We start from the raw sequence: 16,143 nt of genomic DNA on the forward strand, positions 1-16,143 counted from the left end.
CTCGTGACCATTTGCATACAATAGAGGTGCATATATTTACACCTTCACATGACAATATGTCATAAAAATAACATCGTTGCCATTCTTTTTATTATTATTTTTTTTAAATTCACTACAAACAGTCTTAAATTAACCTAGTACTACGAATGCCTTGTCTTCTTTGTGCTTTCAATCAGTGGCGCGATCGGATGATAAACGTAAATGCATCAAAACACAGGCTGCCGTGGTCCAGTTTCTACAGCTGGCGAGCACCAGAGTGGTGCTCGCTGTTGCTAAGGCAAGTAAAGATTGCAGTTTTGCTGGGGTAGGGCTTTTTTTTATTTATTTATTATTATTATTATTTAAAAGAGTTGTTCTTCTCGTTGCTTATGTAACTCATGAGTGGTCATTGCAGCTTTCCAACTAAAGCCAGGATGTCTTGCTCCAGTCTTGACGTGGTAGTGCAATTACAACGCTCTGTACCTCAACCGAGTGCTGACAAGCTGCCAACTGAGATTTGGTGATAGGCGGCGCGGCTGTGATGGTGTAACTTAGACAGAGGGGCCGGGAGGGCAGCTGTGGGGGTTCCATTTTCTTATGCTCATGCAAAAAAAAGAAAAAGAAAAAAAAAAGAAAAAGAAAAAAGGTTTGGTTACTGGTGGCACTGGGGGCTGGGGACCGTCCGCGTCCCCTTGCTGCAGGGCAGGCTCCAGAAGGCAGTGAGTACTGCAGTTACACGCTCCCCGCAGACCTGCCCATGCACCCTCAGCCCTGCCAGCACAAGGAATCCCGAATCCAGCCCGAATTCCCACGCCAGCAGAAAGCACAGCCGGCTTGCGGGAGGCGACGTAACCCTGCAGCGTGTGTCAGAGCCAGGCGGCTAACCCAGCCTCGGGGGAGCCCCTGCACCTCTCCTGCTGCCTGCGAGCTCCCGGCACGGTCCCGCTCAGGTTGCAATCTCTTTGGTATCAGCTATGAGGGCGTGTGGTGCCTGGGAGACCCGGTTCCTCCAAATGCCACATGATGCAACTGGCTACCGATGGGTTGGCAGGACCTTGAGTGCCCCTTCTTCAGCTTAGTCATCTACAGCAAGATACCCGTGCTCTGGGTCACTTGGGGGAAAGGAAAGGGGGTGAGGGGCCAGAAAAGGCTAGATAACATTGCTTCACCATATTCCCACCACCAAGGGACTGAGTAGAAATTGCTCCTTTCTCCAAATCTCAGTTAGAGCTTTCAGTATGAACTGACAAGTGTAAGTCGTTTCTTAGTAAAAAAAAAAAAAAAAGTCATCGTGTCAATCCACTCTGGGTGAAAACATGGGAAAGAATCAGAAATATGATGCTTTGCCACCAGCTGCGTGTGTTGCCACTCAGAGAGGATGAATGGAAGAACCAGAGAGCGATGGCAGGGTCATGCCAAAGGCTCCTGAGTCCCTTTTGCAGCTAACGCGCTTGGAAGTGCATCTTGGATTGTCCTGAACGCCGCCTTCACTTCAGCCACCATCACTGAGATTTGCTAAGAGGAGCAAAGAATTGAATGGTGAGGTCAGGACAAAAGAGCAAACAAAACAAAACAAAACACGTCTCATAAAAAGTACATCTCATATGTAAACATACAGGAAAGGGGGATCTGTCAGGCACGGGATCAACCACGTTACTGTTTTAAAAATGACGACAATGACAAAAATGAAGAATACAACCTCTGTCGTCAACAACAAATAACAATAATCACATCACAGCTCTTGTTCACATGGCTGATGCCGGCTGAGCCACGAGGAGCACACAGCCCCCGCGCGTGCCCGAGTCCCCGCGGTTGTGCTGTAAACCAGACTCTCACGTGCCGCATGTGGCTCTGGCGTCGTCCCGGAGCTCTTTGGTGGTCAGGGACCCTACACTGGTGGGGAGGGAAGGAGACGAGACAATGTTTTTTTTTTTTCTTTTTTTCCTTTTTTTTATAAGTTCAGTCTTCCTGCATTGACAGAGAGGTGGCTTGGACAACTCCCTGGTCTTTTCTCTTCTCTGAAACATTTTGCAGAAGAAGGGTGAGCTTTTTGTAACGTTTGAATGCTTTGTGTGAGGAAGAGGAGTGAGATGACTGAGAAGTGTTCTGTAAGAAACAAACATCTGATTCCACTCGTCCTTTTGTTTTTCCCTATGTACAATCCACATACTTAAAAACGTACAAAAGGAACCACATCAAGCGACAAATTCAAGCCTCGTGGATGTTCATCTTGAAATGTAACGTAGGTCCTGGCCCGTCTTCGCTTGATGTTTGCCCACGCTTGCATGCAGAAGATCCTGGTTTGCTTTTGGTTTGGGAGACTTTGGTTTACCTTTTCCCTAGGCATCATTTTGCTTTATTCACTACGAAAAGGAGTAACGTAACAGTGGCTGATTAAGTTAAAGATACTGGTGCCCCTTTGAGTTCCTCCTAGTAGGGTCTCCAGACCGACTCATCCATTCTCCCAGTAGTCGTCATGGTCGTCGGCGAGTTACTGTGGCTCCCGTCTGCATCCACCCCGTCGTTCTGATTGCCCAGGTTGGGATTCATTAAGTTGTTCCCCGCTGAGGCACTTGTACAGGAAGAGAGCATCCGGGTGGGCGAGCGCTCGCCGCCCGCCACCATGGAGAACTGGTAGGAGCCCGAAGACGTGCCATAGTACAAATGGTAGGGAGAGGGGTTGGCCTGGAAGGGTCCACTTTGGTTTTGCGTGGAGCCGGGGTAAGGGGGTGGCAGGTAAGTGTGGTGGAAGCGCGTCGTGGTGGGCATGCTGGTCATGCTGATGCCCCCGATGCCCGTGGCGGAGGGTGTCGCGGTGTAAGGGAAGGCAGCGGACATGGCACCGGGGTAATGCATCCGCGGGTCGGAGAACCTGGTCTCGGTGAGAGCTGGCAGCGTCGGGAAGGAGCGATCGAACTGCCGGGGGTCAGAGAAGGGGCTCAGATCTGACGTGCCTGTGGGGTGGAGGAAGAAAGTGGGTGGTTAGAGCTCTATCCTCGAGGCTTGGCGAGTTTGTCGTATAGCCTGGGCCATCCCCTGCCCAAAGAATTAAAGTCAGAGGGTAAAGCATCTCTTGATCTGCCAAGGAAGAGAGCTGGGGAACTTAAATACAAAAATCCTAAACCCATTTGTTTAAGTTGGTCCCATTTCCTGTTCTAAAATTTGTTGTTTCCTATCCAAGAAGGGACATGACTAAGCTGACTTCTCTAGGGGTCTATTAATCTCTGGCAGATTAAAAAAACACACCCCATAAACACAGAAAAAAAATGTTTAGCCATTACATCAGCTGTGTAGTAAATAAATGGATGCAGGCCCCAGACGGCCGGTCCCTGGGATAGTCGGTGGTGTATATACACACACACGGAGACAGAGAGGAAAAGCTGGAGTCCAGACCAGCCTGCTAAGCCTTCTTGTGGGTGGCCTGCTCATGCTGATACCATCAGGGGATGGAGCTGATAAACACACGGCTGAAAACTCCCAAGCTAGGAGCCACAATATCCCTCTGCTTGATTTCTCTGTGTATTTTTCTCCTTCCAAGAGGATAAAGAGAGTGAGAAATCCAGGCTTTCTTCTGCTGGGGGAAGGGAGGTTTGGGTCAGCATGGTGGGGATGTTACCCAGCTCCCTCGAATGCTGGAGCCCCCCAGTGCCTTTTCTTGGGGGGGGAGGGGGTGGTGTCTAAACCCACAGGGGGTTACAGCCAGCTTGTAACTGCAGAGGGATCTCTGCCCGGCGCTGCCGAACCCCAACCTCCTGCAGCAAGCCCAGGTTAGAGATAAGAATCCGCACCAGCAGGTCCTTTGAGGACCTTAGGGCTTTTCAATGGCTCTCTCAGCTGTCCTGAGGCTGGTGCCGTTTCCTTACAGAGCCCAGCACACCTCTGGCCTGGGCACATCAGAGATGGAGAGGAATGAGTTTTGCTCTCCAAGGAGAGATACGAAACCTCTGTTCTTGAGACCTCAGCCCCACATCAAGCTCTGGTGCTGGTTATGCTGGAGGGCACGGCTAGAAACACTGTGACTGCGCCTTTCTCAGGCTTTTAACACCCCTCATGAGATAGATGTCTCTAGAAACAACAGTTCTAGATCAAAGTGCCTGGCTGGGGGACCAAGTTCAAAGCCTCGGCCAGCTGGAGGTGGCTCCTCATCCTTTCCGTTTACTCCCAAGACCTTTATTGTTCCCTTGTCAGGAGCAGGGGGATTGCACCCTTCTGCTTTAGCGGTGGGATGCCACCTGGCCTCAGTGACTTCTTTTTGTCACATCGGCTGGATTTTGAATCGACTCAGAGCAAGAAAATGTGTGAGGTGAGTGTGATAAACACTTGGGGTTTTTTAGATAAAAACTAAAAGCTTGTTGCTTTTAGATACGCACATATATATATATATATACGGACACACTCATTTGATTGTATATTTACTATGCGTGCACAGGGATGTGTGTTTTATATATATTTATTATGATGAAGCATTTTTTAACATCTCAGGGCGGGTGTTCCAGGCCTTACAGCGTTTCCCCAGGAAAAAATACTTGAGCTAATCCCTTCCAGCTAACTAGTGGCAAGGGCATGCTCTGGAGGAGCAGATAGGGAGGGGGGTTGATCTGAACCCTCTTTCTCATCCCAGGTGAGTCCTGCAGCCATCAGCCGCTGGAAGGAGAAGGGCAGGGGAGGCTCCTCCCTCCCCTCCAGCCATTTTGCGGGCAATCGGCAGCGCCTGCCTTCCCACGCAGGCTCCACGGAGGAGAAAGGTGGGGGAGCACCTGGTTTGTGAACGTGGCTGCGGCTTTGGTGCGAGATAAGAGAGGAGCTGCTCAAAGCCGTCACGAACCACACTGCTCTGCACACACCCGGGGCTGGATGCAGCCGAGCCCAGCGTGGAAGCGGCTGCCGGGCCACAGGGCCTTCCCGGTTGCATGCTGTGCAAAGGGGTAGCGTGCTTGGGTTGGCTAGAATAAGCACAGCGCTGTGAAAAATGCTCACAACTGACCAAGCCAACCTGATTTCGCACCGCAACCTGCCAGCAGGACGCTCTGCCCCATCCCAAAGCCACGCTACTGCAAAAGCAGCACCACAACTCCAAACCACAGCATCGCAGGCGCTGTGAGCTGAGGTCTGGAGACCAGCTCTGCAAGCAGCAGCTTGACCGGAGCCTGTAGTTTTAGCAATCCAGCAGCATCACAGCATAAGGTAGGATCATGGGACAAAAATCCTGGCTGACCCTGGACTGGAGAGGAACAGTGCTATTTTCTGAATGCCTCCTCCTTACACGCACGCAGCCCTGCCACTGCAGCCCCAGCAGCTGGACTGTTTTGCCATACACTGAGAGAAAGCAGTCTTGAATTCCCTCCCAGCCCCCAGAAAACACAGCTCGCTGCTCACTACCTTCCCAAAAGCAGATGACAATCTCCGGCGATCAGACTGCGCTCCTTCATTAGCTTTCACATGCCCATAAATAATATTCCATAAAATGCAAATCGAAATGAAACGTAAGTGCTCAGGGCACACTTCCCTTTTCCTCTATAACACACTCAAAGGAGTTCTTTTTTTTTTAGAGGCCACGTTTTATTGGCTTGAACTTGCAACGTTTGGCAGTGGGTCCCTGCTCCTAATTTAGACACAAGTGTGTAAGAGTGTTAATTACAGGCTGCGTGCGTGGCGAGCAAAGCAGAGCGATGCTGGCGGGTCCGGAGACACTCCGGCTGTGCGGGCAGCGGGCAAGCTCTCCCGGTGCCAGGCCACATCTCTCTGCAGGGCTGGGCTCCTGTAAATCGGAGAGTGTGGGGGTGCGGATGGATCCCTTGGAAAGCAAATCCCTTCCAAAGCCGATCCCTCGGCTGTGCCGAAGCGCATGGGGCATCCCAGCGACTGCCACCGACTCGCTTTCATCTTCCCTGGGCCCTGGGCTTAAAGTCTGGGCCGGAATAAAGCTCCAGCTTTCCCCCACCGGTCTGCGGCTAAACCAAAGCCCCAGACAGCCCCAAAACCACATGTGTGCTTTGCCTCTGTGTTATCTGAGGGGGTTCAGCCTCCCCGGGCTGTGCGGGCCGCCCCGCCGTGTAATGTCGGCCCCCGGCTCCTCGGGGCCCTCAGCAGCCCGGGGAGGGGCAGCCCGTCCCTGCCCGCTGCCCGCCGCCACCCCCGGGGCCAGAGCCGCCCTGGCCGGCCGGGCACGGGCACAGGCACCGAGCTGCCGGCCGGAGAGCGGCTCCCGTCGGGGCCCGCAGGTTACGCGCCGCCACGTTGCCCAAGGCCGGCGGGGCGCGGAGGGGCCCCGGCTCCCCGCAGGGCCCAGGCCGGGGCAGGGGCCTGTCCCGCCGCCAGCAGCGCCCGGGCCCGCGGCGGGAGGCGGCCGCTAGAGGGAGCCGCGGCCGCGCCGGCCTCGCTGCCGCCCGCGCTCGGCGTGGGGAGCCGCCAGGCGGGGACCGGCACCGGCCCAGCGCCCGCACCGCGGGGAGCGTCCTGCGCCTCAGCCCAGCGCTGCGGGGCCGCCCCTCCGCCCCGGCTCCTGCACCTCAGCGCTGCCCGTCTATCGCAGCCCCTGCCTCAGGGCTGTCCATCCTGTCTCCTTCACCTCACAGCTGTTCCTCCATACCAGCTGCCTCCCCTCAGGGCTGCCCTTCCATCTTGGCCCCCTCACCTCAGGGCTGCCCTTCCATCTTGGCCCCCTCACCTCAGGGCTGCCCTTCCATCTTGGCCCCCTCACCTCAGGGTGCCCCTCCATCTTGGCCCCTTTGCTTCAGGGCTGCTCCACCACCTCAGCGCCCTCGCCTCACGGCTGCCCTTCCATCTTCTCCCTCGCCTCAGCGTTTCTGCTCCATCCCGTCTCCCTCACCTCACAGCTGCTCCTCCGTCTCAGCTCCCTCGCCTCAGGGCTGCCCCTCCACCTGATGGATCCCCACAGGTCAGAGCCTCGTGTCTGCCGCCGCAGCCAGGGCCATCAGCCCTCCTGCCCTGCGTCCAAGGAGATCTCTGCTGAAACAGCTCCAGCAAGGTCCAAATAAACCATCGCCATCAATACCCTCCATAAGCACCTAACTCCGCAGCAAAGCGACCCTCCATCGCGCTCAGCCAGCCATCAAACAGCAACCTGGAGCAAGAAACGTGCTAAGCAAACACCGAGGAAATAGGAGCGGGTGAAGCAGTGCCCTCGGGCCCCACGCTCCCATCGAAATCACGGCTGACAACGGGCTTTAAAAATCACCTCTCTGTCCCCTTCCCCAGCGCATCTCACACACACATCTGCATGGTGGTGCTGCCTCCGAGGATTTACTACGGTTTGCCTCGCTTACTTGCCGTCCAGCCCCCATTTGCTTTTTTGGACCCTGGCAATCTGAGCTTGAGTATTTCAGTTGTCCAGTTGCCAATCAAAATATTTGAAGGAAATGTTTATTTTCTTCTCGAAATCACACCAGCTGCTGCACTAACTGAATAAGCCCATTTAGCTGTAAGAATTTAACCATTGTAAGAGTGAATTGAGTCCCCCAACTACTCCAAAATCTGACCCAATCTATCAGCGGAAATGTCAATGTTTTGGATGGGAGTTTGGGGAAGTGTGGAATGTGTATTAAATAAAAGCCATGTAAAGGTCAAAGCCCTGATTAGTAATGCCACTGTCTCCTCGTTAGGGCTGTGCTGCCCAGGGGACCGTGGAGGCCGGGACACACCCCGTTATTTAATTGTGCAGCTGCAATTTGCACCTTTTGAGGACCCCCAAGCCCCCCCCACCCCGCATGTGGAGCTGGATAGAAACAGGCTTTCAAAGCCGCTCAGCCCCTTTCCAGATAAAACAACCGTGCTCAAGTGACACAGCAGCTTTCTTTTTGCCTTGGAGACAATATGGGTCTTTTCTTGGGTGGACGGCAAGGAGATAAATGCAAAGAGCCGCCTCTGAGCGCCTGCGCGGCGATGGATGGGAGCTAAACCTCGGCTGGTTTGCGGCAGAGGCAGGCAGGGTGGCGAGGGCTGGTCGTGAGCATGGAGGTGGGGAGGCTGGTTTGCGAGGCTGCCGACCACAGAGGTTTCTCTGGGTGTGTTCAGCCGCCTCCCTTAAGACCATGGATGGAGTAAAACTGGTCCCTGCGCCCTTGCTGGGCCAGGGCTGGGTGGATCTGCTCACTGGAAGCCTTTGTGAAGCCACGGCAATGGACCCTGCAAGAGGTTTTAGGGACTACGAGCACTGATGTGCATCCATCCCAGCAAAGCAGTGGGGGCTTCCACTGCCTCCTAACCCAGGAAAATATCTGCTCTGCCTGGAGAGAGGCAAGGGCAGCAAAAGTGACATCAGGACGTCTTCAGTGCTGCAGCACAGAAAGAGCTTTGAGGGACAACTGAACAACAAGCTCACCCAGGGCTTGTGTGCAGAGCACAGCACTGGGGCTCAACGTACATCAGGAGGAAAAGATCATCGGATCATCTGGGGCTGTGCAGCGATGTATGGAACCTGAACAATTCCACAGCACCCATGATATTGCTCTCTGGTCCCTGTTTTAGAAACATGGGGAACATGCAATGGCTTATTAAGTCAAAACCCAAGCATGTGCGTACATTACACAACATGCACAAATACTCACAGTGTGTGGTACATGCAAAGAGAATAAAGGAAATTTAAAGGGAACCTGATAATGTGGCACTCTCCAAGTGTACAGAATACATAAATATCTTCAGCCTGGCCATATATCACCATTTTATTTATATGCATATACGTGTCTTGCAAAATTGTCATGAAAAATCTAGCCTGGGGGGAAAAAAACCTCCTTTCCTGTCTTATGCCACGATGACTGATGACATTGTAAACACTAATGATACTTTATGCTTATGTATATAATACGCATGCATGTGCGAGGCAGAGCAGGGACAGAAATTCTCGCTGTGTATATACCTATGGCTATTTTTTCTCTACTAGTTTCTGTGATGCTTGGACCTCCAAGTTGTCTTTCAGCATTTTTCTGACCCCTCTTCCTCTCTGCTTCCTTCCCCTGGTCATAATGGCTCCATCTGGGAGCACGGTGAGGCAGGTGGCCAAAGATGGAGAGAATCTGCTCTGTACGGGAAGGTACACGAGATTCATTTGATCTCTGAAGACCCGGCTCATCTCTAGAGTAAGCACCGCTCTCCACCCCACCCACGCATGCAGGCACGCTCTCACGCCTCTGTCACACATGTTAACAAGTTTGTTCCTTTCCAAGTCAGAGCCAACTAAAAAAGAAAACAGCCCCTTCCTCCCACCCCACAAAAAATAGAGCAAAATTTATTTTGGGGAAGGAGGGGAGGTGTTGAAAAAAAATGAGGGTGTGAACAGCATCCGTTGTTACACGCCCATGGTGCAATTGTTCTGTATCTGATATAACCAGCTCACAAACTGGGTGCAAGTACTTCCTCTGCAGTTTTTTTTTTAAAAAAACTAAAACCAAATCAAAACACAACAACACACACACACACACACACACACACACACACACACACACGTCGCTTATCACAGCATCGCTAGGCACCACCTCAAGATTGTCGAGCATGTTTGCTGCTCAGTTTTCTAATACTCTTCAAATACCATGTGCTGCCGTGCAGACACACACTCAGCCCGCAGACCTGCCCCACTGAGCATCACAAATCTCAACTCCACTCGCCGGGGTCCTCTCCCAGCACTTTCAATCAGATACGCTGGGCAACAGCCTCCCTGTCTATACAGGCAGGGAAATTCCCAGATATTCCCAGCTCAGTGAATCATGCACCGCATCTCACCCTCCCCTGCAAACCCTTCCAGGTCCATTGGGATGCTCCTAGCCATTTGTTGGATCCATCCTGCCCTTCTGGGCAGGACCCTGCTTCCAACATCCAGTCTGGATTTATTCAGGGCCAGTTCAGCCCCATCTCCTGTGCCAGCACTGTCCTCCATAGCTTACATTAGCTCCTCTCCCTCCCTGATGTTTACCCCCTGGATGTATTTATACAGAGCAATCAGCTTCACCCCCAGCCTGCCTTTTGCCTTTTGCTAGACTAAACAAGCCAGGCTCTCCCAGCTTCCTCTCCCGTGACAACCTCTCTCTTCCCCGCACCATCCCCAGAGCCCTCCTCTGCCCGGCTGGTACCGCATCAGGCTCAATCCCCACCGATCCATCCCACAAAGCTAATGAATAAGCTAACGGTGCTAATTGGAGCAGGTGGGTGGGCTGAACGGGAAACGCTCCCTTGATTGCAGGCACTCCCTCTGGCCTGCCTGCGCTTTGCTCTTTACCTGTATTCAAAGGGTATTAAAAAAAATTAACAAGCCCTGACTACATAAAAGGAAGTTGCTGAATTTACAACCCAGCCTGCAGCTAGACCACCTTGCCTGCCGAGCAGGTTTGGACCAGGCCAAGTCTGCCATGGGAAACCCACTGCGGAGTGGCAGGCTGACAGGGGCGGCCGATGGGGCGAGAGCAGAGGGCTCCAGCCCTGCTCTGCCGCAGCCCAGCAGCCTGGCAATGCCAGCAGTGCCCTCCTGCAGCGGGACCCCGGGCTGGAGGCTCCCCAGCGGCACTCTGGATCTGGCAGAGCGAATCCCAGCACATTTGATAATCCCAAGTCAAAGGCAGGATGGCATCCCTGGAGCCTCAGGCAAATTCAGCCGGGCTTGTTGCAAGCTCGTCTGCAATTTCGCTCGTCTGCTGTTCCGTCGGAACTGCAGCGCTTCGGCCCCCCGAGCTGTGGCTGGGAGACGGAGGCGGCTGCCCGTCAGTGGCAAAAGCAGCGGTCGTGGGTGCTTGGACTCTGGCTTGGGGGATGCTCCCATCCAGCACTGGCCTGCGGTTCCTCTTTGATGGTTACAAGCCAAATTCATTTAAGGGACATCCAGTGTGCAGCGGGCAAATGTAATTGAGAGGAGCAGAAAAGCAGTTTAAAGATAGGCACAGCAGCCTGCGGAGCCGGAGAGCAGGCAGGAAACCCATCTCAAGCGTGTTCCTTCCTTTGAGGCTGAAGCTGAATCCCACAATATGTTTTCTTCCCACTAATGCTTGCCTAGCTTCCTTTGGAAACAATTTAGTCTCTGCCCATGGTAGAATGTTTTTATCCATTAAGAAACGGATATTTTAAAGAAACCATAAGTCAATCTGGACAGGGATTAGGAAGCAGCAATTCAGTGTATTTGCTGGGCCCATAATTCAGGACTTAACCTCAGAGCAGCCACGTTGCATTTCGGAAACAATAGGGCACTCACTGCTTATGCCAAGAGGCTTCTTAAAAGTAATGTAATACTTTAAAAATGTATATTTAAAAGAAAAAGAGAGTGATATTTTGCTTTAAATGCGTATGGTGAAGCATTCTGCTGATGACTGGCCTACATTAAAAATGCTGCACTGGCTTTAAATAGTGGACTGGAAATCAAGCTGGTTAAAGCTGAGCAGTTTCCAGATCAGGAGATCTGAAAGCCCTTCACCAGCAAAGACAACATCTCCCAGACCATTTAGCAGACACTAAGGGCAGGAGAGGCAGGATGGAGTTTGCAAAAGGATCCAGCATTTACTGTTCTCCCTGTGAAGTCAGGGGAATTCGGTTTCGCTGGAGCAATATGAAGAGTGTGCAAGGGGATGTTAAGTGCATTAATCAAAACAACTTGCTCTGTTACTGAGTAGATCAAATTTAAAATCACTTTGCAATTGTCCTCGTGCACACAAGGCCCCTACATGTTGCCGGACAATGCACACAATTGCTTTTGAGTGGTTGAAGATGTTTCCACCACAAAGCTAGAATGCAGGAGCCGGCTGCGTGGGGGGTCCCCTTCTCTGTTGCAACGGGAATAAAATGGTTCAGCATGAATCGCTGCTGAAACACGGGCAAGGGCAAAGCGTCGCGTGGAGAATTGGGGGTTGCTAGGACCATCCTGGTTCTCCCCAGGAAGACGTGTGTCTGTCACCATCCCATTTTCCCAGAGTAAGGGGGCCCCGAGAAGCAGCCAAAGGCGGGCAGAGGCAAGTTCCTTTAACATCTTGCTTCACTTTTGAGAGCTACTTGATTTTTTTTTAAGCTAGGAGACAAAACTTGAAGCAAGCACGCAAGGCTCTGGCTTCGCGTGCCCCGTAATAAGGAACCATTTCAAGCCATCCTAATGACAGCTTGGTGTCTCGCTGTGGAGACGGGAGAGCCGGGATTTCAAAACCTCAGATTTTCCAGACCTCGCTGGAGAAGTATTGGGCCAAATCCTCAACGGCAGCAAACAGCTCGGTTCTGCTGAAGCCAGGGAAGCAGTGCTGGCAGAGGCGAGACGAGGGTCTGCCTGTCCTACCTGCCTGGCTACCAGGCCAGATTGTCACCACCGCTACACTGAGGTGAACCCAGAATTACCCTGTTTTCCCCGCAAAGAGGTGTAAATGGGAAGGAAATGGGGTGTGTGGAGGATTGCAAATGCCCATCCATTTGTGGACAGCCAAGGGAAGGGATTGATTCTCTGCCCGTCTGCATGGGGTAAGGCAAGACCGAAGCCACTGAAATGCACTGACACTGGGCAGTGGGAAACCAGGGCGAGAGCAGGATCTGACCCGCTCAGCCACGGTGCTGAGCACGCTCTTCTCCCATGTTTCCTGGCATGCCCTTCAGAAACGATCGGTTTTCTCTTACCGGGAGGTTTTTGGTTTGAGACCATTTAACCTCAGGATGATCGTTTTACACAGGGGCTATTTATAACCTCGAGGGGCTGCTTTACTGAAAGTCTTCTGCAAATGGCTAAGGGCCAGATTCTTCTCCCATTTACACCAGCGTCCTTGCTGTGATCTCCACTGTGGCCACAGCCTTCGCTCCGAGGAGGAAAGGTTGGACTGGGCCAGAGCAAACACATCTCCAGAGGACCGCAATTCCTCCCAAAGATAAATGCTGTCTCCTACGTGCCTGTCTGCTTCAAAGCCCCAGCTCCACGTGCTGCATTCAGGAATCTGAGGTGCCTGAATCCCCCCCTCGGTGGCCGAGGCTGTTTCTGAGTGTCTCAGCTCCCCAGCCTGGTTTTGCCAGAAGTGGATTAGGAAGCGTTTATGCAAACTGCTCAGTCAGCAGAACTGGGAGGCCAACCACCTCCAGCACACGAGCGGAGGGATGCCGGGCGTAGGTGACCGTGGAGGGAAAACTTGCCTCTCTACCTGTGACTGGCCCCCTTTTAATCCCTGCACAGGGATGCGAGGATGCTAAAAACATTTGGGAAGCACCTAGGTAAAGGATAGCGGGGACCGGATGAACTCCAGCCTACCCCGTTCGTCCCTCCTAACCGATATCTCGTTATGCTTTTTGCTAATCGTCTTGTGTGTGTTACCTAAGAACGTGCCAAGTCGTGAGAATTACAGGCCTGTTAACTCCTGTGTTATTCTTGGCACAGGCCAGGCTCCACTTGCTTGGGTAAAAATTATGATCTTTGTGAATAAGCCATGTGTGTGTGAGAGAAAGAATATATTTTTAAAAATTATTATCATTATTTTGATTATGATTGGTTATAGTCAGCGTTGTGTCAAAAGGACAGGGCTGAGATTAAAATTACTGAGCTGATTCTGCTCCCAGTTACGCTGGTAAGAACCCACAGTAATTTTAAGACAGTGCCTCCGACTTGGGAACAAGGAAGCCAAGAGCAGAGCGTGCATGAACTGCCTTTTGCAGCATTCCTGGTACTTTGGATTTACTCCGCAGGAATGATTTTAGATGGCTAATTTTGTGTGTCTCCACTCCTGCTGTCACTTGACATTTGGGAATTTGGCACGGACAGCAGATTGTGGCCAGTTTCATTTTTTTCCTTGTTGAATTTGTGTCATCACCTGATTCTTTGCTCCAAACAGCCGCTCTTTGGGTTTCTGGCACTACAGGGGACTGAGCTAATTTAAAATACGCATCTTTTTTTCTTCTCCCAAGAATCTCTTTCTTTATTATGCAGCCAATGGGGTGAGCCTATAAAACTCTTTCTCTCCCTCTTGATTCTTTTAAACAAAAATCAAATGATAATCCTACACAAAATGCCCGGGTTCTTCTCATAAACTGTGCTAATATCAATGAAAATTCCAAGCATGCAGATTTGCATTTCAATGAGAAATAAATTAAATTTTCACTGTAATTTGGGGTTGGGAGGAGTGGGGCAGCTTTTACAGTTCAGGTAACGTTTTCAAACATGTTTTTGCACCTGAGACACCCTCTTTGCCAATGACACTGAGGTTTTCAAACATCTACAGCACTTCTGAAAATGCAACCCAAAAGCTTTTCAACCTTTTCATACGCAGCCTTCCAAGAAGGGCCACTTCTCACCAAAACTCAAAAAGCAAACAGCTTAAATACTAACCCCTAAATCCCCATTAGTAATTCTGCTGATTTTCAAAGAAAAACACCACTGAGATTACAAATGCATGGAAAGGGAGCACCTCGCACGCATGGACAGGAGAATGGTCTCCGACTATATCCTTGTGGCGTCTGGCTGGGCTGAGAAGCGTAGGAAGCAAGTGCACGGCACTGGGTATTTTCAAACGCAATGCTTAGTGTGGGGCTGGAATTCAGGTGACTGACCTCCCTCGGGTAGCTCCGGTGGCAATTCCTACCTCTTTCCTGGCAACAAGCTACAATGCAGATTCCCAGGGAATGCCCGAGGGCTCAGCTATGCCGATAGCAAATACGGGAAGAGCAAAGCCTCTGTGTGTGTGTGTGTGTGTGCGCGCACGCGTGCGCCCATGCAGGTGTGCATACGTGTGGGGAATTATGCTGCAGTTGGGTGATGGATCACCAGACTTGGCATAAACACAATGCAACAAGATAAGAAACCATTTGGATTAGCATGTAAAGTATAATACACCCTTTCTAGTTGATGCTTAACCGTCTACGCGGGTGCCTTCATGTCAAAGAAGCTACTGGATTCAAAGTATGTTGCTCTGATCTCCCTCGCGTTCCTGCTGAAACGGCTCGGTTTTTCCTAAGACCCTGTATCTAATGGTGCACAAAGCGAAATGGCCTGGGTTTACGATTCAGCAGCCATCTGATGATTTAGTAGGAGCAAAAAGGCTTCCAGGGTCAAGAAACCCAAGCAAACCTCTCGCTGGCTTGTCCCCCAGGCAGGGCTCTTCACCCAGGGGAGAGCTGGACTCCAGCCCTAACACACGCCCCGGGGGGGAGCTCGCTCTGCTGGGACGACTCCAGTCCCAGCCCAGCTGTGTGGGGAGCACAAGGGTTCAGGGTGCGACGCCAGGCTGGGACACCCAGCCAGTTACCTTGTATTGGAGTTTGAGCCTGGGACCCGAAGTGGCTTGGGGTGCTGAGGGATCCACGGGGGTTGGGTGTTGTTGGGGTGACTCTCATGGACTGGCGCAGCCGTTCCAGCTCCCCGTAGCGGTCGGTGAAGGGTTTGGCTTGGTCTTCTAGCTTTTGTCTGTGCCCTGGAACACGATAAGAGAGTCTGATATCTAATCAGTTACCCTTTGGCTAGAGCACCCTGGTTACACACAAAGTCAGCACAGCCTCTGTATTCGTGGTTTGCTATTATTCGCACGGGGGTAATGCGTGGCGGCGCCGGCAGAGCTCGGCTCCCTGCGGGGCTTTGCACGGCACACACACGTGGGAAGACCTCGGGGTTCAGACAGATGAAGCCTGCCAAAGAAGGGACACAGACTGACCCAGTGCAGGAGGCCCCAGATCATCTGGCAAGTCAGTATCCGATCACGGAGCGGGACGTGGGGGCCAGCGTCAGGATGCCCTGTGCCATGCCCAAGCGACCAGCCTGCACCAGCCCTCACTCACTCTGAACAAGGAGGGGAGACAGGTGCGAGGCAGGAGAAACCCCATCTCCTGACAGAGGCAAAAGAAACACTGAATTTTAAGTCTTTTCTACAGCATTTGCTCAATGCACAAAGAAGAAACGCTCGTCCTACTCCAGTCCCCTCCCCAGCTCTGCCCACCCAACAGGGTCAAGGCCAGGCAGGGCTGGAGAAGGCACAGGGGGAGGGATGGGAGCAGCCCGCCCTGGTACCACACCTTGGCCATCTCACTGCTGCTTTCTGTTCCTCTTTTCCTACCCATAAAACGGGGAGACTATTCACCTACCTCCCCCAGGCAGGGTAGCAACTAATAAGCATTTGTAAAGCACTCCCAGCTCCTTAGGTAGCAGCTGCTGGCACAGGGCAATAATTATTAAATTTATGCTAATTGTCCCGAGGCAAGAGGCGCATGAAATACACTTGATAC

General features: G+C 52.1%; 1 protein-coding gene across 1 annotated transcript in view; it reads right to left on the reverse strand.

Moving 5' to 3' along the window:
- Positions 1 to 658: 658 nt before the first annotated feature.
- Positions 659 to 16,143, reverse strand: part of RUNX3 (RUNX family transcription factor 3) — a 39,501-nt gene continuing 24,016 nt past the window's right edge. Inside the window, exons 4-5 of the mRNA XM_040587925.1 lie at positions 15,174 to 15,338; positions 659 to 2,933 (exon numbers count right to left, since the gene is read on the reverse strand). Coding sequence (XP_040443859.1) covers positions 2,410 to 2,933; positions 15,174 to 15,338 — 689 coding nt within the window. The 3' untranslated portion in view covers positions 659 to 2,409. The remainder of the gene's footprint in view (positions 2,934 to 15,173; positions 15,339 to 16,143) is intronic.

The sequence above is a fragment of the Falco naumanni genome, chromosome 3 (assembly GCF_017639655.2).
Source record: "Falco naumanni isolate bFalNau1 chromosome 3, bFalNau1.pat, whole genome shotgun sequence".
Lineage (NCBI taxonomy): Eukaryota > Metazoa > Chordata > Aves > Falconiformes > Falconidae > Falco > Falco naumanni.